The following is a 27,138-nucleotide window of genomic DNA, read 5'->3' on the forward strand; positions in this document are numbered from 1 at the left end:
CCTCAATACCACTAAGCTCTAGCTGAGAACATTTGAAAATGTTCTCCCTTTTTGACAGTTAATTTTACTTTTACTCACATGTTTGGATTTGTCAAAGAATGCCTAAATAAAGTAGCATTGTGCCACTGCACTTCCAAATTAGCAAATTACTCTGCTGTCCTGAAATACTTGCTTTTCTTGCAGTGTCTGGTGATCTTTGAACTTGTCATCCAGGTCCTCTACTTATTTGCACTGCAGATTTCCTACTTTTTGGTGGACAGATCCATTTTTAACATTTTGATCAGACAGTGAACTAGAAAAATTTTTGTTTGCCAAAGCAGCATAGTTGTGGAGGACCAACTTGTTATGCCCTGGTCTTGGCCTCTCCAACAATTATCAGGAAGGAATCCAATCTTCTTTTAATTCCTAGGACCATTCTTGCTTCTTCTCAAGGGGTTAAGTGTAGTCTTTTGTAACTCCTTATAACTTTAACTACCAATTACTCACGCTTAGTTTTTTCCATCCCATGACACTACAGAAAACTATGTGTTGCTCCACTAATCTCATATCTCTCTTTTTTTTCATATTTCTTTTAATGCAATAGAAGGAAGGAAAATTTAACATGGGAGCAAGATCATGCTTTTTGAAGTATAAGTTTATATTTTTTCAGGGCTTCTATATCATTTGCCTTAGACTAAACCACTTAGATCATAAATAAAATATTACTTACACCTTGCATTTGAATAGAAACTTATATTTTAAGAGGTACAGAAAATCATAAGTGGTGTGATCTCAGTCAAGAAAATGAGAGGTAAGTGAGATGGCCAAGGTCACATGGTTAGTATGTCGGGAGTAGATCTGGGACTTTAACCCCCATGGTATGACACCAGGTTCAGGGTTGCTGGGTTTTTATTTTCCCCTGTACCGGTACTTCTTGGACTTTCACAATGAAATACTCCTGGTGGCAAAAGAGAGTAAATTAATATCCTTTGCGAGTATAGAAGACATGGCTTAAGGGAATGATAGCAAATGTGAACTTTTCTTAACTATCAAAAATTCGTATAAATTTGACACAGTGTTTCAGCATATCCTATGGTATATGTATCACAAGAACGCTTCCTTCTTTTGTCCTGAACTGTGTTTGTGTTACACCTCCTCATTCTAGGAAGTGACCAGGAGTTGTGATTTGGCTGGCTTATTTTTATCTTTTAGTACTAACCAGGAGCCATTTAAGATGAGGAAGTAAGGGCCCTTCCCAGAAAGGAGTAGAGAGACAGATGGATAAAGAACAAACAAGTAGATCATTTGAAAGTGACTGACATTTGCTTTGTATTTAGAATTTCCTTTCCTTACAAGTTTTACCTTATGTTTTAATTTTTTTGGTGGGGAGGGGTCTAGAATAACAATTTCTAACTAGTATATCCAGACTCTTCTATACATTCTTTTTTGTGTCTGAAGTATGATTTAGAGAGGATCTAAGCTACTCAAATTTAAGCACTTGTGGAATAAGCACATTATCTCAGAGTAAATTATGGTCCTGGAAGAGTCCAAGGCAGGGATGGGGGTGGTAAAATCAGAAGGTAATCTTTTTGCTTTTACTTAATGGTACAATGAATAGATACCCCACCTCTACCATTTCCACTGAGCAACATGAGGGCATGATGGGATTCTTTAAAGAAGGGTAGGTGTAGCAGTTTACAGGAGTTGAAAAAGGATTGTTGCTAACCGTCTTCAATTGAAACAGTCTCAAAATAGTACATTGGACTTAAATGTTATCTGAGACTTGCATTACTTCAGATATTTTGTTCTCTCATATAAAACCCTCTGATTAAATCTGGTCAAAGAGCCTTTCAAACCTTAGGAAATGGGAATCAATCTTAATGGCAATAGGCTATTGTTTCTGTTTAGGAGAAGTATTTAAACTTCACATGCTTTTTTTTTTTTTTTTTTGCGGTTCGAGGGCCGCGGGCCTTTCACTGCTGTGGCCTCTCCCGTTGCCGAGCACAGGCTCCGGACGCGCAGGCTCAGCGGCTATGGCCCACGGGCGCAGCTGCTCCGCGGCACGTGGGATCCTCCCAGACCGTGGCATGAACCCGCGTCCCCTGCATCGGCAGGCGGACTCTCAACCACTGCGCCACCAGGGAAGCCCTCACATGCTTAATATCAGCCTAGGCCTGCCTTCTTTTTTATTCTACGAAACAATATTGAAAAAAAAAATATGTGGGGGGTAGTGCTATGGGATTCCTTGGCTTTTGGCTCACAGGTAACTGATGTAGTGCTAAAGGAAGAGCGGGCTATGTGGGTGTCTGAATGAGGCCATCTGAGGGCTCAGTTCTGCAGTAGTAGCAAACCTGAGACTCATTCCCTGGTAATTAACCTAACTTTGAACCATTTACATGGGAGCAGAAGTTCACGTTCTCTTTTCTTCCTCTTGGACTTTTCCCTTCTATTCTATATCAATAAAATGAAAGTTCAGGAAATTTCATCTTAGTCTAAGGTCCTTCTAGAGCTAAGATCTGTCATTTCCCTCTTCAGTTCAGTTTATCAAATACTTATTGTGCTTCTTTATTCTCTCCTTTTTCAAAATAGGTTTTTAATTAAGTACCTATTCATATTTATTTACACTTACATAACATGAATTGATTGATTTTCTAGATTTCTTTGAAATGAAAGGATAATGCTAAAGTAGAAAACTGTACTTATATACTTCCTCTGTTCTACTGAAAATGTTATTTCTGTCCTTGAAGCCTGGACATGTTAACAAACAGGACCATTATTTCTCTTTTTTTTTTTTTCTTTCTTTCTTTCTTTCTTTCTTTCTTTCTTTCTTTCTTTCTTTCTTTCTTTCTTTCTTTCTTTCTTTCTTCCTTCCTTCCTTTCTTTCCTTTCTTTCTTTCTTTCTCTTTCTTTCTTTCTTTCTTTTCTTTCTTTCTTTCATCTTTATTGGAGTATATTTGCTTTACAATGGTGTGCTAGTTTCTGCTTTATAACAAAGTGAATGAGTTATACATATACATATGTTCCCATATCTCTTACCTCTTGCATCTCCCTCCCTCCCACCCTCCTTATCCCACACCTCTAGGTGGTCACAAAGCACCGAGCTGATCTCCCTGTGCTATGCGGCTGCTTCCCACTAGCTATCTATTTTACATTTGGTAGTGTGTATATGTCCATGCCACTCTCTTACTTTGTCACAGCTTACCCTTCCCCCTCCCCATATCTTCAAGTCCATTCTCTAGTAGGTCTGTGTCTTTACTCCTGTCTTACCCCTAGGTTCTTCATGACATTTTTTTTTAATTCCATATATATGTCTTAGCATATGGTATTTGTCTTTCTCTTTCTGACTTACTTCACTCTATAAGACAGACTCCAGGTCCATCCACCTCATTACAAATAGCTTAATTTCATTTCTTTTTATGGCTGAGTAATATTCCATTGTATATATGTGCCACATCTTCTTTATCCATTCATCCTCTAATGGACACTTAGGTTGTTTCCATCTCCTGGCTATTGTAAATAGAGCTGCAATGAACATTTTGGTATATGACTCTTTTTGAATTATGGTTTTCTCAGGGTATATACCCAGTAGTACAATTGCTGGGTCATAATGTAGTTCTATTTGTAGTTTTTTAAGGAACCTCCATACTGTTCTCCATAGTGGCTATACCAATTCACATTCCCACCATCAGTGTAAGAGTGTTCCCTTTTCTCCACAACCTCTCCAGCATTTATTGTTTCTAGATTTTTTGATGATGGCCATTCTGACTGGTGTGAGATGATATCTCATTGTAGTTTTGATCTGCATTTCTCTAATGATTAATAATGTTGAGCATTCTTTCATGTGTTTGTTGGCAGTCTGTATATCTTCTTTGGAGAAATGTCTATTTAGGTCTTCTGCCCATTTTTGGATTGGGTTGTTTGTTTTTTTGTTATTGAGCTGCATGAGCTGCTTGTAAATTTTGGAGATTAATCCTTTGTCAGTTGCTTCATTTGCAAATATTTTCTCCCATTCTGAGGGTTCTGTTTTGGTCTTGTTTATGGTTTCCGTTGCTGTGCAAAAGCTTTGAAGTTTCTTTAGGTCCCATTTGTTTATTTTTGTTTTTATTTACATTTCTCTGGGAGTTGGGTCAAAAAGGATCTTGCTGTGTTTTAGGTCATAGAGTGTTCTGCCTATGTTTTCCTCTAAGAGTTTGATAGTGTCTGGCCTTACATTTAGGTCTTTAAACCATTTTGAGTTTATTTTTGTGTATGGTGTTAGGGAGTGATCTAATCTCATACTTTTACATGTACCTGTCCTGTTTTCCCAGCACCACTTATTTATTTTATTTTTTAATTTTAATTAATTAATTTATTTATTTTGGGCTGTGTTGGGTCTTTGTTTCTGTGCGAGGGCTTTCTCTAGTTGCGGCGAGTGGGGGCCACTCTTCATAGTGGTGTGCGGGCCTCTCACTGTCGCGGCCTCTCTTGTTGCAGAGCACAAGCTCCAGACTTGCAGGCTCAGTAGTGTGGCTCATGGGCCTAGTTGCTCTGCGGCATGTGGGACCTTCCCAGACCAGGGCTTGAACCCGTGTCCCCACATTGGCAGGCAGATTCTCAACCACTGCGCCACCAGGGAAGCCCACAGCACCACTTATTGAAGAGGCTGTCCTTTTTCCACTGTACATTCCTGCCTCCTTTATCGAAGATAAGGTGACCATATGTGCATGGGTTTATCTCTGGACTTTCTATCCTGTTCTATTGATCTATATTTCTGTTTTTGTGCCAGTACCATACTATCTTGATTACTGTAGCTTTGTAGTATAGTCTGAAGTCAGGGAGCCTGATTCCTCCGCTCCGTTTTTCGTTCTCAAGATTGCTTTGGCTATTTGGGGTCTTTTGTGTTTCCGTACAAATTGTGAAATTTTTTTTTCTAGTTCTGTGAAAAATGCCAGTGGTAGTTTGATAGGAATTGCATTGAATCTGTAGATTGCTTTGGGTAGTAGAGTCATTTTCACAATGTTAATTCTTCCAATCGAAGAACATGGTATATCTCTCCATTTATTTGTATCATCTTTAATTTCTTTCATCAGTGTCTTATAATTTTCTGCATATAGGTCTTTTGTCTCCTTAGGTAGGTTTATTCCTAGATATTTATTCTTTTTGTTGCAATGGTAAATGGGAGTGTTTTCTTGATTTCACTTTCAGATTTTTCATCATTAGTGTATAGGAATGCCAGAGATTTCTGTGCATTAATTTTGTATCCTGCTACTTTACCAAATTCATTGCTTAGCTCCAGTAGTTTTCTGGTAGCATCTTTAGGATTCTCTATGTATAGTATCATGTCATCTGCAAAAAGTGACAGCTTTACTTCTTCTTTTCGAATTTGGATTCCTTTTATTTCCTTTTCTTCTCTGATTGCTGTGGCTAAAACTTCCAAAACTATGTTGAATAAGAGTGGTGAGAGTGGGCAACCTTGTCTTGTTCCTGATCTTAGTGGAAATGCTTTCACTTTTTCACCACTGAGGACGATTTTGGCTGTGGGTTTGTCATATATGGCCTTTATTATGTTGAGGAAAGTTCCCTCTATGCCTACTTTCTGCAGGGTTTTTTTTAATCATAAATGGGTATTGAATTTTCTCAGAAGCTTTCTCTGTATCTATTGAGAAGACCATATGGTTTTTGTCCTTCAATTTGTTAATATGGTGTATCACGTTGATTGATTTGCATATATTGAAGAATCCTTGCATTCCAGGAATAAACCCCACTTGATCATGGTGTATGATCCTTTTAATGTGCTGTTGGATTCTGTTCGCTAGTATTTTGTTGAGGATTCTTGCATCTATGTTTATCAGTGATATTGGGCTGTAGTTTTCTTTCTTTGTGACATCCTTGTCTGGTTTTGGTATCAAGGTGATGGTGGCCTCGTAGAATGAGTTTGGGAGTGTTCCTCCCTCTGCTATATTTTGGAAGAGTTTGAGAAGGATAGGTGTTAGCTCTTCTCTAAATGTTTGATAGAATTCGCCTGTAAAGCCATCTGGTCCTGGGCTTTTGTGTGTTGGAAGATTTTTAATCACAGTTTCAATTTCAGTGCTTGTGATCGGTCTGTTCATATTTTCTATTTCTTCCTGATTTAGTCTTGGCAGGTTGTGCTTTTCTAAGAATTTGTTCATTTCTTCCAGGTTGTCCATTTTATTGGCATAGAATTGCTTGTAGTAATCTCTCATGATCTTTTGTATTTCTGCAGTGTCAGTTGTTACTTCTCCTTTTTCATTTCTAATTCTATTGATTTGAGTCTTCTCCCTTTTTTTCTTTATGAGTCTGGCTAATGGTTTATCCATTTTGTTTATCTTCTCAAAGAACCAGCTTTTAGTTTTATGGATCTTTGCTATAGTTTCCTTCATTTATTTTTCATTTATTTCTGATCTGATTTTTATGATTTCTTTCCTTCTGCTAACTTTGGGTTTTTTTTTCTTCTTTCTCTAATTGCTTTAGGTGCAAGATTAGGTTTTTTATTCGAGATGTTTCTTGTTTCTTAAAGTAGGATTGTATTACTATAAACTTCCCTCTTAGAACTGCTTTTGCTGCATCCCATAGGTTTTGGGTCGTCGTGTCTCCATTGTCATTTGTTTGTAGGTATTTTTTTATTTCCTCTTTGATTTCTTCGGTGATCACTTCGTTATTAAGTACTGTATTGTGTAGCTCCATGTGTTTGTATTTTTTACAGATGTTTTCCTGTAATTGATATCTAGTCTCATAGCATTTTGGTCGGAAAAGATACTTGATACAATTTCAATTTTCTTAAATTTACCAAGGCTTGATTTGTGACCCAAGATATGATCTATCCTGGAGAATGTTCCATGAGCACTTGAGAAAAGTGTGCATTCTGTTGTTTTTGGATGGAATGTCCTATAGATATCAATTAAGTCCATCTTGTTTAATGTATCATTGAAAGCTTGTGTTTCCTTATTTATTTTCATTTTGGATGATCTGTCCATTGGTGAAAGTGGGGTGTTAAAGTCCCCTACTATGAATGTGTTACTGTCGATTTCCCCTTTTATGGCTGTTAGTATTTGCCTTATGTATTGAGGTGCTCCTATGTTAGGTGCATAAATATTTACAATTGTTATATCTTCTTCTTGGATCAATCCCTTGATCATTATGTAGTGTCCTTCTTTGTCTCTTGTAATAGTCTTTATTTTAAAGTCTATTTTGTCTGATATGAGAATTGCTAGTCCAGCTTTCTTTTGGTTTCCATTTGCATGGAATATCTTTTTCCATTCCCTCACTTTCAGTCTGTATGTGTCTCTAGGTCTGAAGTGGGTCTCTTGTAGACAGCATATATATGGGTCTTGTTTTTGTATCCATTCAGCCAATCTGTGTCTTTTGGTGGGAGCATTTAATCCATTTACATTTAAGGTAATTATCAATATGTATGTTCCTATTCCCATTTTCTTAATTGTTTTGGGTTCGTTATTGTAGGTCGTTTCCTTCTCTTGTGTTTCTTGCCTAGAGAAGGTCCTTTAGCATTTGCTGTAAAGCTGGTTTGGTGGTGCTGAACTCTCTCAGCTTTTGCTTGTCTGTAAAGGTTTTAATTTCTCCATCAAATCTGGATGAGATCCTTGCTGGGTAGAGTAATCTTGGTTTTGGGTTTTTCTCCTTCATCACTTTAAATATATCCTGCCAGTCCCTTCTAGCTTGCAGAGTTTCTGCTGAAAGATCAGCTGTTAACCTTATGGGGATTCCCTTGTGTGTTATGTGTTGTTTTTCCCTTGCTGCTTTTAATATGTTTTCTTTCTATTTAATTTTTGACAGTTTGATTAATATGTATCTTGGCGTGTTTCTCCTTGGATTTATCCTGTATGGGACTCTCTGTGCTTCCTGGACTTGATTAACTATTTCCTTTCCCAGATTAGGGAAGTTTTCAACTATAATCTCTTCAAATATTTTCTCAGTCCCTTTCTTTTTCTCTTCTTCTTCTGGAACCCCTATAATTCGAATGTTGGTGCATTTAAGGTTGTCCCAGAGGTCTCTGAGACTGTCCTTAGTTCTTTTCATTCTTTTTTCTTTATTCTGCTCTGCAGTAGTTATTTCCACTATTTTATCTTCCAGGTCACTTATCCGTTCTTCTGCCTCAGTTGTTCTGCTATTGATCCCTTCTAGAGTATTTATTTTATTTATTTATTTATTTATTTTTCTGCAGTACATGGGCCTTTCACTGCTGTGGCCTCTCCCTTTGCGGAGCACAGGCTCCAGACGCGCAGGCTCAGCAGCCATGGCTCACAGGCCCAGCCAGTCCGTGGCATGTGGGATCGTCCCAGACCGGGGCACGAACCCACGCCCCCTGCATCGGCAGGCGGACTCCCAACCACTGTGCCACCAGTGAAGCCCGATCTAGAGTGTTTTTAATTTCATTTATTGTGTTGTTCATCGTTGCTTGTATCTTTAGTTCTTCTAGATCCTTGTTAAATGTTTCTTGCATTTTCTCTATTCTATTTCCAAGATTTTGGATCATCTTTGCTATCATTATTCTGAATTCTTTTTCATGTAGACTGCCTATTTCCTCTTCATTTTTTAGGTCTGCTGGGTTTTTATCTTGCTCCTTCATCTGCTGAGTGTTTTTTTGTCTTCTCATTTTGCTTATCTTACTGTGTTTGGGGTCTCCTTTTCGCACGCTGCAGGTTCATAGTTCCCGTTGTTTTCGGTGTCTGTCCCCAGTGGCTAAAGGTGGTTCAGTGGGCTGTGAAGGCTTCCTGGTGGAGGGGACTAGTGCCTGTGTTCTGGTGGATGAGGCTGGATCTTGTCTTTCTGGTGGGCAGGTCCACCTCTGGTGGTATGTTTTGGGGTGTCTGTGGACTTATTATGATTTTAGGCAGCCTCTATGCTAATGGGTGGGGTTGTGTTCCTGTCTTGCTAGTTGTTTGGCATAGGGTGTCCAGCACTGTAGCTTGGTGGTCGTTGAGTGAAGCTGGGTGCCTGTGTTGAGATGGAGATCTCTGGGAGATTTTTATGTGGAGCTGGGAGGTCTCTTGTGGACCAGTGTCCTGAAGTTGGCTCTCCCACCTCAGAGGCACAGCACTGACTCCTGGCTGCAGCACCAAGAGCGTTTCATCCACATGGCTCTCTTCTCTTCGAACCTGCTAGGCACTGGTTTGGCCCGGACCTGCTGGGATCAGACGAGACCACATAATTTGTGCCGTACCTGCCAAGGAGCAAGTCTTCTTTAAATTAATGCTTTGACTGTAGATATGATCCTCATATCCACAAATATGCTATGGATATGTATTTTTATCCATTGTGTATACTTATCCACCCTTTATCTCTCACATGATTCCCTAGAGGGGAATGTTATACTTCGTTTGGCTTTGAGATTGGTTGTATTCCCTTACTGAATAAATCTTCTTTTCTTAATCCTGCTTTGCTTTTTTATTTTTGCTAATTTCTTCATTTCTAATATTTGAGGAGATAACATTGAGTGAGTGTGATTGAGAACCCTGCCATATTAAACTATTTTGTATTTGCGTTATTCTACTAGTAAAGACAGTGAGTGTTTTCTCCAATAAAAATTTTTAACTAGTAGGTTAGATAAATGACCCAATTCTGTTATTTATCCAAAATCCTGTCATATATGTTTTTTGAGTCTTTGTTAGTTTTAAGATCATCTAAGTTTTTGTTTTATTTGGAACTTTTATGCAGAGGGGGAGTTAATCATATTCCTTGAACCACAGCATGTCTTTGGTCTGTATTAGATCTCTTTTGATTGATTGACTGATTTCAATTAACTTTTTCATTAACTACCTTTTATCCTCATTTCCTAGTCCTGTTGCCATTCTTGCTGTAGGTATTTGATGGCTTTTTGTTTGTATAACCCAGTCAAACATGAGAATGAACATAAAGTACATGTATTGTTAGTTGACATAAATGGTATAGTAAGAAGACCTTCTTCCATATCTTCTTTTTTTTTTAATATAGCACTGTGCTTTATGATCTATCCACATTGCTCTGTGTACATATGGTGCATAATAAGCTTGTTTTTTATGTGTCTGAAATGTATAGGTCATTTTCAGGAGAACTTAGGCCATCTGGAAGTTGGATTGGCTTATATATTTTATCAGAGTATTTTAGGAAAATTGTTTTATTTTTATTTTTTTTATTTTTGGCCATGCAGTGTGGCATGTGGGATCTTAGTTCCCTTATCAGGGATCGAACCCATGCCCCATGCATTGGGAATGTGGAGTCTCAACCACTGGACTGCCAGGGAAGTCCCTAGGAAAATTGTTATTCAACTCCGTGGTTATAAACAATGAATTTAAGGGTTAAATGATCATTCATAACTAAAATTTCCAGCATTTAATTAAACACAGAAACTTCTAAGTAAGTACTAGAATAGCCTGACCCGGCAGATAATGGAGTCTTTGTTAGAAATGAAGGAAGAATAGGGACATATCATGCTTTTAAAAAATCATCTTTACTGAGGTATGATTTACATACAAGAAAGTTCATCCAAAATTTGACACATTTTGACAAAAGTAAACAGTCATGTAACTATCACCACGATTATGATATAGGAGATTTCCATTGGCTGAAAACACCCCTGTACCCTATTCAGTTAATCCTCTTCCTACTTACTATCTCCTCACAATCACTAAAATGCTTTCTGTCAGTATAATTTTGCCTTTTCTAAGATTTCCTATAGATGGAATCATATAGATTATAGTCTTTTGTGTCTGATTTCTTTCACTTAGCATAATGCTTTTGAGATTTTTTTCATGTCATTATATGTATCAATGATTCCTTGTCATTTCTGAGTAGTCTCAACATATTGATATATTGCAATTTATTATCCTTTAATTAGTTGATGGAAATTTGGATTCTTTACAGTTTTTGGCTATAATGAATAAAACTTCTCTGAATATTTGAATAGAAGAATTTGGGCATATGCTTTTATTTCTCTTGTTAAATTGCTAAAATGTTCTTCAAAAGACATTGTTAATGTATGTGTATCTATACAATAGATTATTTGGCAATAAAAAGGACTGAACTCCAAATGCGTCCAAATACATTGATGTATCTCAAAAACATTAAACTCAATGAAAGAAGCCAGGCACAAGCAACCACATATTGTATGATTCCATTATGTTAAATATCCACAAAAGGTACAGCTATAAAGACAGGAAGTAGATTAGTGACTGCCTGTGGCATGATTAACAGGAAAGAGGGACCAACGTAAATATGTACGAGGTATTATAGTGGGATGATGAAAATGTTCTAAAGCTGACTCATGGTGATAATGTACAGCTTGGTAAATTTAATAAAAAAGAAAAAAATCACTGAGTAGTATACTTGAAAATGGTGAATTATACGATATGTAAAAATGCATTAATTGTTATTTTTAAAAGATGTCAGTAAAATTAAAAGATAAGACAGACTAGGAGAAAATGTGAACAAAACATATATCTGATGAGGGACTTAAATTCAGAATATATAACTCAATAATATATTAAATTCAGAATATGTAACTCAATAATAAATAACTTGATTTTTTTTAATGGGCAGAATATTTGAGCAGAAACCTCACCAAAGGAGGTATACAAATAGCAAGTAAACACATAAAAAGATGTTCAACATCATTAGTCATTAGCAAAATGCAAATTAAAACCACTACACACTGAAAGTTAACAAAAATGTCAGAGTAAGGGTCTCTGAAAATTTTCTCCTTCCTAAAATCAGAAAACTAGCAAAAACTGTCAAGATCAACTTTTCAAAATTTAGAATTATTCAAAGACTTGCAGCAATCTGGAGAGTGTTATTTAAGAAAAATAGCTGACTGTTGGAAAGAACAGCAAGCTTTGTGGCATTTTAACTTGCCCTATTTCTGTCCTTACCTTTCTTCCTCTGTGATAGTCTTGAAAAACCAACAGCCCACAATTTCAGTGGAAACCAGCAGCCTGGCAGCCGTTGAAGGAAGCAGAACAGAGTTGGAGCTCCTTCAAAGCATCATTCCCAAAAAGCTGTCATTATCTGGCCTGTCTAGTGGTTCCCTGGAAGGGCATTACTCACAAGCTGTCTTTGTTTGCCTTTTTCCTTGGGGAGAAGAAGGGTGCTTGTCTAAAACAATTAAATGCAATCAATTAACTTTGGAACTGCCTGAGGTAATGGATAGCAGTTGGGGCAAACAATAAACTAACAGCTTTTCTTTTTAAAGGATAAGCTGGGAAATGATATGTCCATAGGGGGTTTTGAAAAGCTCTGACTTATTCTTGGAAATTAGAAGACCACTTGAATTTGTAGAGCTTTGGGCATGCCCAGGGCCATCCACATGCTCAGGTAAGACCTTAGTAGACCTTAAGTTCTCACCTCTGGATGACCTTGAGGCTCTGTGCAAACAGGAAGTGAAGGCTAAGGCAGAGTTGCCCACTATCTTAGTGTTGAAGGTGTGCCCTGAAACATACACAGAGCCCCTTAGTAAACACTGGAAGACTTATTGGTTCCAGGCATTTAAGGAAATATCTGTCTAATCATTAGGAGACCACTAAGCTAACCTAATAGATACTTTAGTGCCCACACATGACAAAGAATACAGACTTTACAGATCAGTTCAAAAATGTAAACAAACAAATGGACAACAACAAACTCTGAGTATGGGGATAATCTGATTTCCAGAGTTGTCACATTATATTATTAAACTTGTCCACTTTTCAACAAAAAATTATAAGACATGCAAAGAAACAAGAAAGTATGGCCCATACACAGGAAAAAAACAGCAATCAATAGAGTGTCCCTTACAAAGCCTAGATGTTGGACTTCTTATTAGACAAGACTTTAAGTCAGCTATTTTAAATATGTTCAGAGAACTAAAGAAAACCATGCTTAAAAACTAAGGAAAGAATGAGAACAATGTCTCACTAAATTAAGAATATCAATAAAGAGATAAAAATTATAAAAAGAAATCAAATAGAAATTGGGACTTGAAAAGTACAATAACTTATATTAAAAATTCACTGGAGGGCCTTAACAGCATATTTGAGCAGGCAAAAGAAAAAGTCAGCAGTCTGAGGAAAAAAAAAAATGTAGAAAAACAAAGAGCCTCAGAGACCTGTGGGACACCATCAAGCACAGCAACATATGCATAACAGGAACTCCAGAAGAGGAGGAGAAAATGAACAGAATTGAAAATATTTGAAGAAATAATTGGCTAAAAATTTCCCAAAATTTGATGACAAACATTAATCTATATATCCAAGAAGCTAAACAAATTCCAAGTAGGATGAACTTAGAGAGATCCATATCTAGATACATCATAAGCAAAATGTTGAAAGACAAAGAAAGAATCTTGAAAGCAGCAAGAAAGGAGCATCTCATCACATAAAAGGGATCCTCAGTAAGATTGAATTAATTTCTCATCAGCAACCATAGAAGCCAAAGGCAATGGGAGGACAAATAAAAAGAAAGAAAAAACTGTCAAACAAGCACAACTATCCTTCAAAATGAAAGAGAAATTAAGACATTCCCAGATAAACAAAACCTGGAAGCATTTGTTGCTAAGCAGACCTACCCTATGAGAAATACTAAAGGGAGTCCTACAGGCTGAAATTAGAGGACACAGACATTAACTTGAATCCACATGAAGAAATAAAGAACACCAGTAAAGTTACCTACATAAGAAATAAAAAGAAAATATAAATGCATTTTTTGCTTGTAACATGTTTTTCTCCTATCTGATTTATAAGGCAACTGCATAAAATAGTAATCATAAATGTATGTTGATGTGAACACAATTTATAAATATATAATTTATATGACAGTAACAGCACAGAGAGGAGAGATCATGGAATTTTTGTATAGTGCTGAAATTATTTGGCTATTAATCTGAGCTAGGAGGTTATAAATTAAGATGTTAATTGTAATCCCTAGATGAACCACTAAGAAGGTAATTTTTAAAAACAGTAAAAAAAAAAATTTAAAAAGTACGCCAGAATATCTATTTAACACAGAACAAGATAGTAATAGAAGATATGAGAAACAAAAAGGCATAAGCTATACAGAAAATAAATAGCAAAATGGCAGATATAAATCCTGTCTTATCAGTAATTAAATGTAATTTACATTAAATGTAAATGAATTAAATACTCCAACTAAAAGGCATAGATAGGAGGACTTGATATATATATATGATCCAACTATATGGCTTCTACAAGAGAAACACTTTAGGTTCAAAGAAATAAATAGGTTGAAAGTAAAAGGATGAGAAAATATATACCATGCAAGCAGTAACCAAAAGAGAGCTGGAGTGGCTATACTAATACCAGACAATTTAACAGCCTTTAAATTGTTATTAGAGACAAAGGACATTTTATACTATAACAGGGTAAATCTATCAAGAAGATATAACATTTATAAATATATATGTAACTGGCAACATAGTCCCAAAAACGTGAAGCAAAAACAAACAGAATTGAAGGGAGAAATCGACAATTCAACAATAACAGTTGTAGACTTCAGTACCCCATTTTCAATAATGGATAGAACAACTAGGCAGAAAATCAACAAGAAAATAGAAGACTTGATTAACATTATAAACGAACTAGACCTAACAGACATCTGTAGAGCACACCACCAATAATAGCAGAATACACATTCTTCTCATGTGCACAAGGAACATTCTCCAGAATAGACCACGTGTAAACCATAAAACAAATCTCAATACATGTGAGAGGATTGAAATCGTACAAAGCATGTTTTCTGATCACAATGGAGTGAAATTAGAAGTCCATAACAGAAGGAAATTGAGAAATAAGCAAATATGTGGAAATTAAACAGCATACTTCTAAATAACCAATGGGTCAAAGGAGAAATCACACGGTAAATTAGCAAATAGTTTGAGATGAGTGAAAAAAAAGCACCATACGAAAACTTATGAGATTCAGCAAAAGCAGTGCTTAGAGGGACATTCATAGCTGTAAACACCTATATTTAAAAAGAAGAAAGATCTCAAATCAATACCTTCTACCTTAAAAAACAAGGGAAAAAAGCAAACTAAATTTATAGTAAGCAGAAGTTAGGAAATAAAAACTAGAATGTAAAAATCAATAAAAACCACCACACATGCAATAGAATTGCAATAGAATTTAAAATTGCAATAGGATTTAAAATTAAAAAGACTGGCAATACCATCTACTGGCAGAGATATGGAATAACTGGAACTCTGGCACCTTATTGATGGGAATGTAAAATAGTGCAGACACTTTGGAAAACATTGGGCCAGTTTCTTATAAAGTTAAACGTATACTTGCCATACAACCCATCAATCCCTTTCCTAGATATTTACCCAAGAGTCATGCCATTTTTCATAAGTTAGAACTTCAAATAGGGACATAATAATTTCTTAAAGATAGTATCACCAAAGAAAACCATAATAACAAAACTATTATTTATTTTAATCCCTGGTAGTCTTAAAAATGAAACTCTAAGTAAAATGGCTTATCTCAGTTCCTGGATCTTGTATATAAATATATTTGGGTTTACATAAAATGGATTTTAGAACTGTGCAAGTACAGTTGACCCTTGAACAACAAGGGTTTGAACTGCAGGCTCCACGTATAAGCAGAATTTTTACAATAGTAAGTACTACAGTACTAGATCTACAGTTGGTTGAATCCATGGATGTGGAACCTCGGATATGGAGGAACCACTTACACGGGGGCTGACTATAAGCTATACAAGGAGGATTTTCAACTGTGCTGCTGAGGGTTGACACCCCTAACCCCCATGTTGTTAAAGAGTCAACTATATTTTATTTTTTTAAGTTATTGTGTGTATAAAAGTTCTCAAATTTTGCTCTCTTTGAGTTTCTGTAAGGCAGATACTGGCTTTAGATAGCCCAATGACTGATCTTTCATTTGGAATCTAAAATTACAGCTTGAGTTTTCTGGTGACATTGTGAATTCATTCTCAGATTTTGAACTTACTTTTGTTCATATTTTTGTAGGTTTATTGCTTCACCTCTAGCAAAAACAATTGGCATTAAAGAGGAAGTTCGAAAGAAGATTACACCAAATACTGTTTTAGAGAATTTTTTCAAACATTCCACAAGGAAACCATCTCAAGTAAGTACAGATTCTTCGTTTTTGGATTTTAAAATCTCCTTTCTTAATGTTTCAATCATCTGTGGTTTACCTTATCTGTGCAAAAAAATCTGTTTCAGTTGAGCAGCAAATGACTTGAATCATTTGATTTTTTTTTCTTTATTGATAAGTTATACAGCATTCTGAGCATAATATAAAATAACAAATAAATATTATAATATAAAACTACAAACATTGCTAGTGTTGAATGCTAACAATCAATGCCATAATTTGGGTGTATATGTCAAAATTTAATTTTTAATGGTAGCATATATACAAATATACTAATGAAAAAAGATCATTGTTAAGGCAGAGTTGCCCATATCTGACACTTTTGATAATTGTGACACCATCAATATACACTACACACACTATGAAAGTGTCTATTGGGTGGCTTTCCTGAGCAGGACACTTTACTTTATCCAAGGCCTCGAAATACTCAGAAATATACTGTGCCCCTACCCACTCCCCAGAGATAGAACAGTTAGGAGAGTCACAAATCTCTTCTCAATATGAGATGTACTTGATGAAATGTTATGGTGCACTGCATGTTTACACCACAGAAAATGGCTTTAACCTAAAAGTTATATTTAAAAATAATAGTGTCTAAGCAAGTCTAGTTATACCCCCATATTTAAATGAGAGATGAAATAAAAACTTCTCCAAAAGTGGCACACCCTCTATGATGAATACAGACATCTCTCACCAGTAATTTAAAAGTCAAAAGTATGTGCTAACACAATTTTAGGATAGATAGATTTTTAAGGTCCTGAACTTGTCTGCTGAATTCACTTGCTTTTCCTATGAGCCTTTCTATCACTGGTCTGGTGGGCTCCCTGCACAAAGAAGCCACGTTGAGGTCTGACCACATAGCACCAGGCATCATGTTCAGAGTTGTTCACAGCTAGCCAGCACTGTCTCTAACTTGTTCTGCCCTCAACTTCTGCATGTGCCTTTTTTTCTAAAATGAGGACAGTCTGACAAGCCATCTCCACGTGTTCTTTATTTCCTTGTGCTCTAAAAGACTGCAGTCATTCATCTAAATACTGTTGTTACCACTGGTGATAATAATGCCTAAACATCATTTCATGTTTTTCAGACAGGAAATTATTTAGCTGTGTTTATGAAAAGTTAGGACTCTTTCAGAGAGTCCTTATTATCCTTCTCTGTTTCTCTCTGAGAATAACTAACCTTGGTAATACCTTGCAATAAAACATGAAGAACAGTGGTAGCTATCAGTTACTTGCTGTGCTTGCTGTACAGCTTTTTAGGATATTTTAAAATATGTAGAAAATTTGGCTCTTATCAAGTTTCTCTGCTATGGAGAGAAATTAGCCATGTGACAGTTAAAGAAAGACTAAGAAAAGCTGAAAGAGATTTAGAGATTAGGTCATCTTTCCTCTTTATGATCAAGATGAGGAAACTAAGGTCAACAGAGGAAATGACCTGTCCTAGGTCATGCAGCTAATCAGTGGCTAAATCCCCAGCTGGACCCTGGCCATGGCTCCCTGTCGAGTGCTGTTTCTACTATGCCCAAATGATGTCTTTATCTGTGAATAGAATGTTAAAAATATATTTCAGAGTCTGGAGCTGTGTGTGTAAGTATTTGTTCTAACTCAATTGACAGTACACCATGGCTTAGTGTAGATATAATTTGGACATTTGCATCAAGTAAAAGAAATGTTATATATCAACTTCAAGTGTTAGAAAGCTTCCTCTACTAAACCATGAAGATGAAGGGACATAATTAAAACACCTAATTTATATTGCTCATAGATTACAAAATCAAGGCAGTATTTGTATAACAGATCAAGATGACAAGTTGGCCAGTAAAATGCCCATAGAATAAAAGTACTAGAACTTCGGAAGATAGAAGAATATAGTAGAGGAATGCAAAGCACCTGCCTTAAGAGTGATTTCAGATGTGGAAACAAAATAATATCACAATACCTCCACACATTAACTTGGCCAGTGTCATACAGATAGCATTTTTGCTTAATTTATAGCTGAAGTAAGACAAGTTGCTGGGAGGACTAAAAAAAAAATTTGTGCTGATTCAAGGGATGGGTGGGTATTCCGAACCTGTAATCTCAAGGCACTGCAGTGGTAATACAGGTACCTAACACCTGACTTTATTAAAAGAAACTGCGGACACAAATCTGAGGATGCTTCTTCAGCTGCAATAGACTGTACCAATAAAAACAAAAACATTTCAGTATATACAGTATCAATTCTGGACTGGTTAGCACAGAAGGGTATAACATGGTATTAATGAGGTCCAAAATGCTGTACACATGAACCTCCATTGGGAGTTGTTTTGTTTTGTTTTTTTCATTTTAAAAAATTTTTTAGCTGTGCCATGCGGCACGTGGGATCTTAGTTCCCTGAACAGGGATCAAACCCACACCCCCTGCATTGGAAGCGTGGAGTCCCTGGACTGCCAGGGAAGCCTCTCTATTGAGAGTTTTGATCTGCGATTTCGCACACTTCTTTTGTGACTGTGTATGTGCAGCTATGTGTCGACTGTTTTTATATGTGCGTGTCTCGCTCTGTGTGTATCTCAATGACAACTTCAAGATGTACTGAGAGAGAACCATGATAACATACCAATATCTCTGGCCAGCAGATCAATTTTCCTGCTGTTGGTAAAATGAAGGAACAGCAGAACTTATTAACTAGCCCATTTCCTCAGCAAAATCATGTTGAGAACTGCTGCAGAACAAATGAGTGTGTAGTTCTGTAAGATGTCTAAAGAAAATGTGGTGCCATAAGGCTGACATAAAGCAGGTATTGTGGTCCACGGGGCATTCCAGTTTGCTAGCTTGTCTCAACCACAGATTCAAACATTCTTAGGGCAAACAGCTCTCTAGTCCAGTTTATTTTATGGGTGAGAGTCAAAGAATTCGAGTGGCTCCTCCACAGTCCCAGAGGGTTGGTTTTTGCATCAAGTAGCCAGGCCTCATAGCCCCATTTGGTGCTCTTCCTTCAGGCCACACTACTTCTCCCTGAGGTTCTGCTTGAGAGCCTTTCCCTTCTACAGACACACACTCTATCATGTCAGGCTAAAAACATGGATTGTGAGAAAAGACTGTGTGTGGAGGTGAGCAAATTTACCACTCTGAGCCTCAGTTTCCCCTTCTGTGAGCTGAGCATGTTAACAGCACTTACCTCACAGGGCTCTCAATTCAGAGATTGAATTGAGTACTTAGAATAGTGCCCAGCACACACTCAAGGTCAGCTGTTGTTATTTGTAGTCTGTGTCTATCATATAGACTTCTCCAGGAGCGTTCTCAAATATGTCTTCCCAACTTAAATTATCCCAAGAGAATGTCATTTGTTTCCTATTTATGCTTGTTTGTATTTCCATAACATCTTACACAATTTTCTGTACATAGTAGGTGTTCAGTAAAATGCTTGTTTCGTGTATCATTAACAAAATACTACTAAAGACTTTTGTTTGCAAGATGATTTCTATCCCAATAAAATTGTAGGTCTATGAGGCCAGTATTGCCAAGACTTTCAACCAGATTCATCTGTGCTCCAAATCAGAAAAAAAAAATGCTTCAGATCATGTTTGATCACTGTCTTCTAGAAGCATTTATTCAGCAGGTATCTGTAGAAATGATGGGATAATAAAATTGGATTGTTCTCAGATCTGGGAAAATTCCAGTGTGAGGACAGGGACTTTGCTCACTGCTGAACACCGTCTCCACCTCTGCTCACTCCTGGCACTTCATTCTTTACACCTGCAAGAGGGAGACTTCAAAATGCAAACATTCTGTAACCTACAGATAAATTCCAGGCAAGGCCCTCCTTGCTGTGGCCTTAGCCACATCTTTCCTCCTCACCTCTCTGTATGTTTCCACCCTGCAAGGCCTCTATCTGTCCCTCAAATGCCCCCAATTCCCCCATGTTCTCATCTCCAGACAACCTTACATGCTGCCAGGACACTCCTTCTTCATCCTCTCCTTCTTGGGGCATTTTTCAGGGTTCAGAATAAGTGTAACTTCCAGGAACTGCCTATGTAAAGTTAGGTCCCATGGTACCGTTATCCTCCCCTATCTCAGCACTCATGATATTTTATTAGAATCCTTTGTTGCATTTTCTGACTTCCTCACCAGACAGACTTTACCCTGTGAAGGGGAGGCCCATACTGGTCTTTTTCATTTAGATCTCCAATGGAAAGCAGAATGCCTGCAGAAAGTAGACACCGATAAATAGTTGCCAATTCAGTCTTGTCAAAAACAAACCAAAACAACAACAACAAAAAACAGCAGGTGAACCCTTGGCCTACAAAATAATAGGTATTAGAGAGGATAATTTACAAGGAAACAGAGTATAATGTGGGCTATATCTTGGTTTTGTTCTGTTTTGCTTTCTTTCTCTAGATTAAGTAATAGGCTAGCAGTTCAGTAGGTATGTAGTTGCAATTAGTCCTTTGCCTGTCTTCAGCATGAGAGCTTCTTTAGGAATTTTATCTACTGTTGTCCTGTGCGCCTGAACAATTATGTAAACTATACACAGTAACATAGCAGAAGCTCCACGACTGATCACAGACAGCTGGGTGTGCAGCCAACTGGCCCATGGTCAGGCTTTGTTTGACCTTCACCAATCTTGGTCCATGATTGGTTTAAATTTACTTTAAACTTAAACATTTAAATTTAAACATTAAATTTTAAAGTAAATTCAACATTAAAAAAAAAAAAAACCTAGCGATTTCACATCAGATTTCTGGGACTGCACTTTCACTCTGGGAGCCATCAGTCAGAGCTGGGTCGCCACTGTCCCTTTGGGATGGGCCATGTGCTTTCCTGTTGGCTGCATCCATATGGCTCCTGCTTATTTCCTCAAAACTGAGGCTGAGGGACAATTTTATTTTTCTCCTACTAAAGTTAGGAGTAAGCTGAAATATTTCTTGTACTCAACATAGGAAAACGAAAGATAAAGAAGACTGATGTCTCAAAAAATATTACAGAGCTTATTTCCTTGTGGAAGTGGAAAGTACTGTAGGTTTAACATATAAAGCATGTCTGTGTTGAAAGAATAAAACTTAAAATCCTACCATGAAGCAGACCTGGTCCTCTCAATCATTTTGGGTTCTTGTTTGGCCCTGGGAGAACTTCAAATCTGTGACCTTTGAGCTAATCCATCATCCATATTGTTTTCAATTTTAAATCATAACCTACAACTTCTGCCTTCCAGAGGAGAAGCAATCGTCATTATTATAGTCAGCAATCCTTAATCATTTTTTACAATTTGAATTATTTCTGATTAGTTTGAAATAGGCTGTACATCTGATTAAATGTGAAAGTTTTGGATCTGGTAGAAAGATTGTGTGAAATAACAGAAAAGACAGGAGCCTAAGTTCTTGTTTTCACTTTGCTACTGGTTTTAGGTCTTGGACAAGTTGTTAAAACCCTTGGAGTTCCATTTTTTTCATAAGAAAAAATGAAGAGATTGGGTTTGATTGACATCTTAAACTACACTACTCTACCTGGCACCTAGGAGGCCCTAAATAAAATTGGCTGAATGAGTGAGCCACATATTAACTTGAATATATGGGTTGCTACCAACTTACAGAGAATTGGTCTTTCTTAACAACTCAGAGTTCTGGGAACTAACTTCTCTCTGTTTTGAGGTGTGTGTGTGTGTGTGTGTGTGTGTGTGTGTGTGTGTGTGTGTGTGATTCCATGAGCAAAAGAGGTAAATGCACTGGCTCAAGGTCTAATGCAGAACTCTCTCCTCTCCAGTGCACAAGCACTTGTAACCCAATCTCACTGTCTTTTGACTGCCTGCCACCCTGACTCTACTCTTAAGCACTCATTCATTTGTTTCATCCCCTTTCAGACTGATATTTATGGACTGGCAAAAAAGTGTAACTTGACAGAGCGCCAGGTTGAAAGATGGTTTAGGAGTCGGCGGAATCAAGATAGGCCTTGCAGGATGAAGAAATTCCAAGAAGCTTGGTAAGAAGGACAGTTAAAGCTTTTGAAATGGTACAGTTTTATATGGAGCAGAATAGTCATCTCAGAAGGAATCCTTAGGATGCAGCAGAAGAAGGGTTTGAACCCTCTCTGTCACTTACCAATCAGGAATTTGATGCTAGTCACTCATCCACCTCTTGTGCTTCACTTTCCTTCTCTATGAAACAAGGTAAGCTATGAACTCTCTTAGTTGAACAGGAGATGTTATGTACTTATCTTTAAAGTCCAGAAAAATCATAAAAATGTCTTAACCTGGTGTTTATCTTTTCTAGGGTATCAGTTGGCCCTAGCTCATCTGACTATCGCCTGTTTCTAATCACATTACTCTATCACATTATAAGAGCAGAGAATGTCTGAGAGGGTGCTGTCCTCCTCTCTCAACACTGATGGAGAGGACTTCTTTCTGTCTCACTTGGCTCTTACTCCACCCCTGCCTGTGGACTGGGCAGCCAGTTCCTCTGGGTTTCTGCCTGGTTTAGTAGGGGGTCAGGATGAGCTGGGCAACACATAGGGTTTTTGCAGAGCTGACTGCTTCAAATACGTTCTGAGTGCAGTGAGACTGTACCACACTTATTTTTGGCTTCATTACAGCTCTGTTTTTTTTTTTTTCTCTTTGCAGAGTATTATAGTATCGATACTTTAGGTTACTCCCTTGGTGGCAAAAACTGACACCTGTGCCAAAAAGAGGGTCTAGGTCATTGCTCTTACTTTGTTCCTCTTCTTTACATCCAGACAATGCCTGTTAGTTGGGATTTTTTTTTTTTTTTTTTTTTTTTTTTTTTTTTTTTTGCAGTACGCGGGCCTCTCACTGCTGTGGCCTCTCCCACTGCAGAGCACAGGCTCCGGACGCGCAGGCTCAGCGGCCATGGCTCACAGGTCTAGACGCTCTGCGGCATGTGGGATCTTCCCGGACCAGGGCACGAACCCGTGTCCCCTGCATCAGCAGGCGGACTCTCAACCACTGCGCCACCAGGGAAGCCCAGTTGGGAAATTTTGATGCCACATTCTACATGCCAATAGCATTCCTTCTTTTTGCCTGTTTCTTAAGGTCCTCACATTGCCTAGTGACTTTCACCAGATGTTTTTGTTTTGATGGTAAAATGGATTGGGAGCTGGCATAAGACTCTCAAATAAAGAAACCAAGCCTGTGGAAGGCTAAACTTTAATGACTTTTTAAACTACCTATGCATTGCCGAGTACAGCCATCCTGCTGTGAAACTGGTGATGTTTAGAGGCACAGACGAAGTCTTCATGGTGTCTCGAGACTTTTTTCCTCATCAGCAGGCTTCCATTGCCTTTCCCACAGGTCATAGTGGAAAACAAATGACCTGGTTTGTTTTCCAACTGCTTCTCTCTGAGTTTTAGCTCTTGAGAGATTGGTTAATATTGTGTTTCTGCTACGTCAGCTTGGCCCAAGTGAATCTCTCTGGACCGTCACTACAAACACTACAAACTGGAGCTGTTTTCACATTACATCTTCCTGTTTTTCTGCTATCATTCATTTATTCTTTCTTTCTTTCTTTCTTTCTATCAAATGATTCTTATCTTAAATAAAGTCCCCAGGCAGGGACTAACTCTCAGCCTCTGAGCTGAATCATACTGCACTGAAATTCTGGGAATTTCTTATACATTATAGTGCCTTCCAGTTTATAAATAATCTTGGATTGATCCTCCTAGCAACAGTGTGAGGCAGTCAGGGAAAGTGGGGCCCTGTTTGAGAAATGAGAAACTGCACATCATGTAGTTTAAGGAACTTGCTCAAGGTCGCCGGGCTGTTGGGCGCCTGTTGCCCTTAGGCCTTCTGACTCCTTTTCTGATACTCTTTCTGCTCACTGTACTGCCCCTGCCACCTAATGCTGACCTCTCAGAAGCAGGGAACCCTATATGTCAAGTAACTGGGTGAGAAGGACCCAACATTTGGAATCTAGCGGTCAGTGAGTCTGCTAGAAGTCAGCCACAGAGTTCAGGCTAGAGAAGGGAATTTCAAGTTGCTATTATCAATCAGTCAGGCAATGCAGAGGGTTGTGTGGACCATCTTCTTGGTATGTGGCACTATCCTAGATCATATGGACTCGTAGATATTAAGAGGGAAGTAAAAGTGGAAGGTATGGTCACTGGCCTAAAGCAGCTAATCAGGGATATGAGACTATCACTTATGAAACCACAACATCTGTTGTTGTTCCATTCCCAATGGCAAATGGGCCTGTATACCTGTGGTCTACAGTCATGTTCAGATGTGATCTGGGCATTCAGAGGAGGTGGTGTCAGCAGAGTTGGATACATTAGACAAAGGCTTTCTAGAGGTCAGGCATAAGCTGGACCTTGAGGGGAGGGATGGGTCAGATTTCCATAAGAAAGGAAAACATGGGGGCTTCCCTGGTGGCGCAGTGGTTGCAGGTCTGCCTGCCAGTGCAGGGGACACGGGTTTGAGCCTTCGTCTGGAAGGATCCCACATGCCGCAGAGCAGCTGGGCCTGTGCGCCACAGCTACTGAGCCTGCGCTCTGGAGTCCGCGAGCCACAACTACTGAGCCCATGCGCCACAGCTACTGAAGCCTGCGCACCTGGGGCCCGTGCTCCACAACAGGGGAAGCCACCGCAATGAGGAGCCTGCGCACCGCAATGAGGAGTAGCCCCCGCTTGCCGCAGCTAGGGAGAGCCCGCATGCAGCAATGAAGACCCAACGCAGCAAAAATAAATAAAATAAAATAAGTTAATTAAGAAAAAAAAGAAAGCATGATTTGAGGGCAGCATGTTTTAAGTAAAGCAAAGGCAGGAAGCAGTACAATGTATTCAGGAGACAGGAGTGAACCCACAATTTTATAATTTAACTTTTACATTATTCTTTAGCAATGTCACAAATATCAGGGAATTGTTAAAAGTTATTATGGATCAAATAAATAGACTAAAGCAAAGTACCAAGCTCTTTAATTGTATAGGGACTGCACTTTATTCCCTAGCTATGGGATGTGCTACAGGAATCATAGCAAGAGATACCTAGCCCAAGGCATTTTGGAAATCTCAGGAAACTTATTCTCCAACACAGAACTCTTACAAATTACTCTCCAACAGGCAGACACTTCTCCATATCAGGATGGATTAGTCTCTGAACATCTTAAGTTCAATGTATTGTTTCCATGGGTACTTTATTTAAGGATGACCCCTAAGCCCTGTTTCACAGAATTCAGGATTTTAATCCATAGCGACTCCTTTATTTTTAAATCAAATTCCATATTAGCGGATCACTTTTCTTTTTAAAATAAGCATTTCCATTTAGCAATGAAAACAGAGTAATTTCCAAGTATCTGTTGTATATAGGCAGTGGCGCCCCCCGGTGGTGGAGAGAGGCGCTCTCCTCCCGCTGGGTGGACTGCCGCTTGCCCAGCTGGCCCTCGGGCAGGTCCACTGCCTGCTTCATCCAGTTCCCCCACCGTTGATTGAGCCCCATGTCCGTCCTGTCAGCGTCTCTCATGTCACCCGAGTTCACTCCATCCAGATCCTCCCTGATCTCACCTGGCAGTCTCGTCTTTCAACATCACCATGTGAGTCTAACCAATCAATTTCTGGTTTTTTTCCAAGAGTTTTTTTTTTTTTTTTTTTTTTCCACTTACAATTATGTTTGTGTCAGCCATTCCTGGGGGAAAAAAAAAGGACATTTTACTGCCTTAGGTTCATTTGAAGCAAGGAAGATAGCATTGACAAGAACATCATCATTCAGCTCATGGTTAGTGAAGTGCAGCAGCTCCCAAGCTTTTTGATTTCAGGACCCCTTTGTTCTCTTAAAAACTATTACAGAAAGAAGTTATACAGATTGCCAACAAACACATGAAAGGATGCTCAACGTCACTAATCATTAGAGAAATGCAAATCAAAACTACAATGAGGTTATCACCTCACACCAGTCAGAATGGCCATCATCACAAAATCTACAAACAATAAATGCTGGAGAGAGTATGGAGAAAAGGGAACCCTCTTGCACTGTTGCTGGGAATGTAAATTGATACAGCCACTATGGAGAACAGGATGGAGGTTCCTTAAAAAACTAAAAAAAGAACTACCATATGACCCAGCAATCCCACTAGTGGGCATATACCCTGAGAAAACCATAATTCAAAAAGAGTCATGTACCACAATGTTCATTGCAGCTCTATTTACAATATCCAGGACATGGAAGCAACCTAAGTGTCCATTGACAGATGAATGGATAAAGAAGATGTGACACATATATACAATGGAATATTACTCAGCCATGAAAAGAAATGAAATTAAGATTATTTCATTATTAAAATTAAGATTATTTCATTATTTCACCCAATTAAGAAATTGAGTTATTTGTAGTGAGGTGGAAGGACCTAGAGCCTGTCATACAGAGTGAAGTAAGTCAGAAAGAGAAAAACAAATTCCGTATGCTAACACATATATATGGAATCTAAAAAAAAAATTGTTTCTGCAGAACCTAGGGGCAGGACGGGAATAAAGATGCAGATGTAGAGAATGAACTTGAGGATACGGGGAGGGGGAAGGGTAAGTTGGGACAGAGTGAGAGAGTGGCATGGACATATATACACTACCAAGTGTAAAATAGATAGCTAGTGGGAAGCAGCCGCATAGCACAGGGAGATCAGCTCGGTGCTTTGTGACCACCTAGAGGGGTGGGATAGGGAGGTTGGGAGGGAGACGCAAGAGGGATGAGATATGGGGATATAAGTATATGTATAGCTGATTCACTTTGTTATACAGCAGAAACTAACACACCATTGTAAAGCAATTATACTCCAATAAAGATGTTTAAAAAAAATACAGGATGCCCAGGTGAAGTTGAATTTCAGATAAATAACAATTTTTTTAGTATCGGCAGGTGCCAATATTCATTGTTTATCTGAAAAATTAAAATTTAACTGTGCACTCTGTATTTTAACATTTTAACTGGCACCTCTAGTCTTCACCATCAACTAGGAAATTATCTTGGGGATTTTGGTGAACTTCACTGATCCCTGAAATAAACAAGATTAATGACAGAAAAAAAAAAAACTATTACAGACCCCAAAGAGCATCTGCTTGTGTGTGTTATACCTAC

The 27,138-nt window shown here is 38.1% G+C and overlaps 1 protein-coding gene across 1 annotated transcript in view; it reads left to right on the forward strand.

Moving 5' to 3' along the window:
• The window catches only part of CERS3 (ceramide synthase 3), a gene marked incomplete at both ends in the record, with an annotated part of 105,039 nt that overhangs the window by 1,134 nt on the left and 76,767 nt on the right, over positions 1-27,138 (forward strand). The window contains 2 exons of the mRNA XM_082842387.1: positions 15,944-16,061; positions 21,927-22,045. Of these exons, the coding sequence (XP_082698513.1) occupies positions 15,944-16,061; positions 21,927-22,045 (237 nt within the window). The remainder of the gene's footprint in view (positions 1-15,943; positions 16,062-21,926; positions 22,046-27,138) is intronic.

The sequence above is a fragment of the Leucopleurus acutus genome, assembly GCF_964270905.1.
Source record: "Leucopleurus acutus genome assembly, chromosome: 1".
NCBI classification, from domain to species: Eukaryota; Metazoa; Chordata; class Mammalia; order Artiodactyla; family Delphinidae; genus Leucopleurus; species Leucopleurus acutus.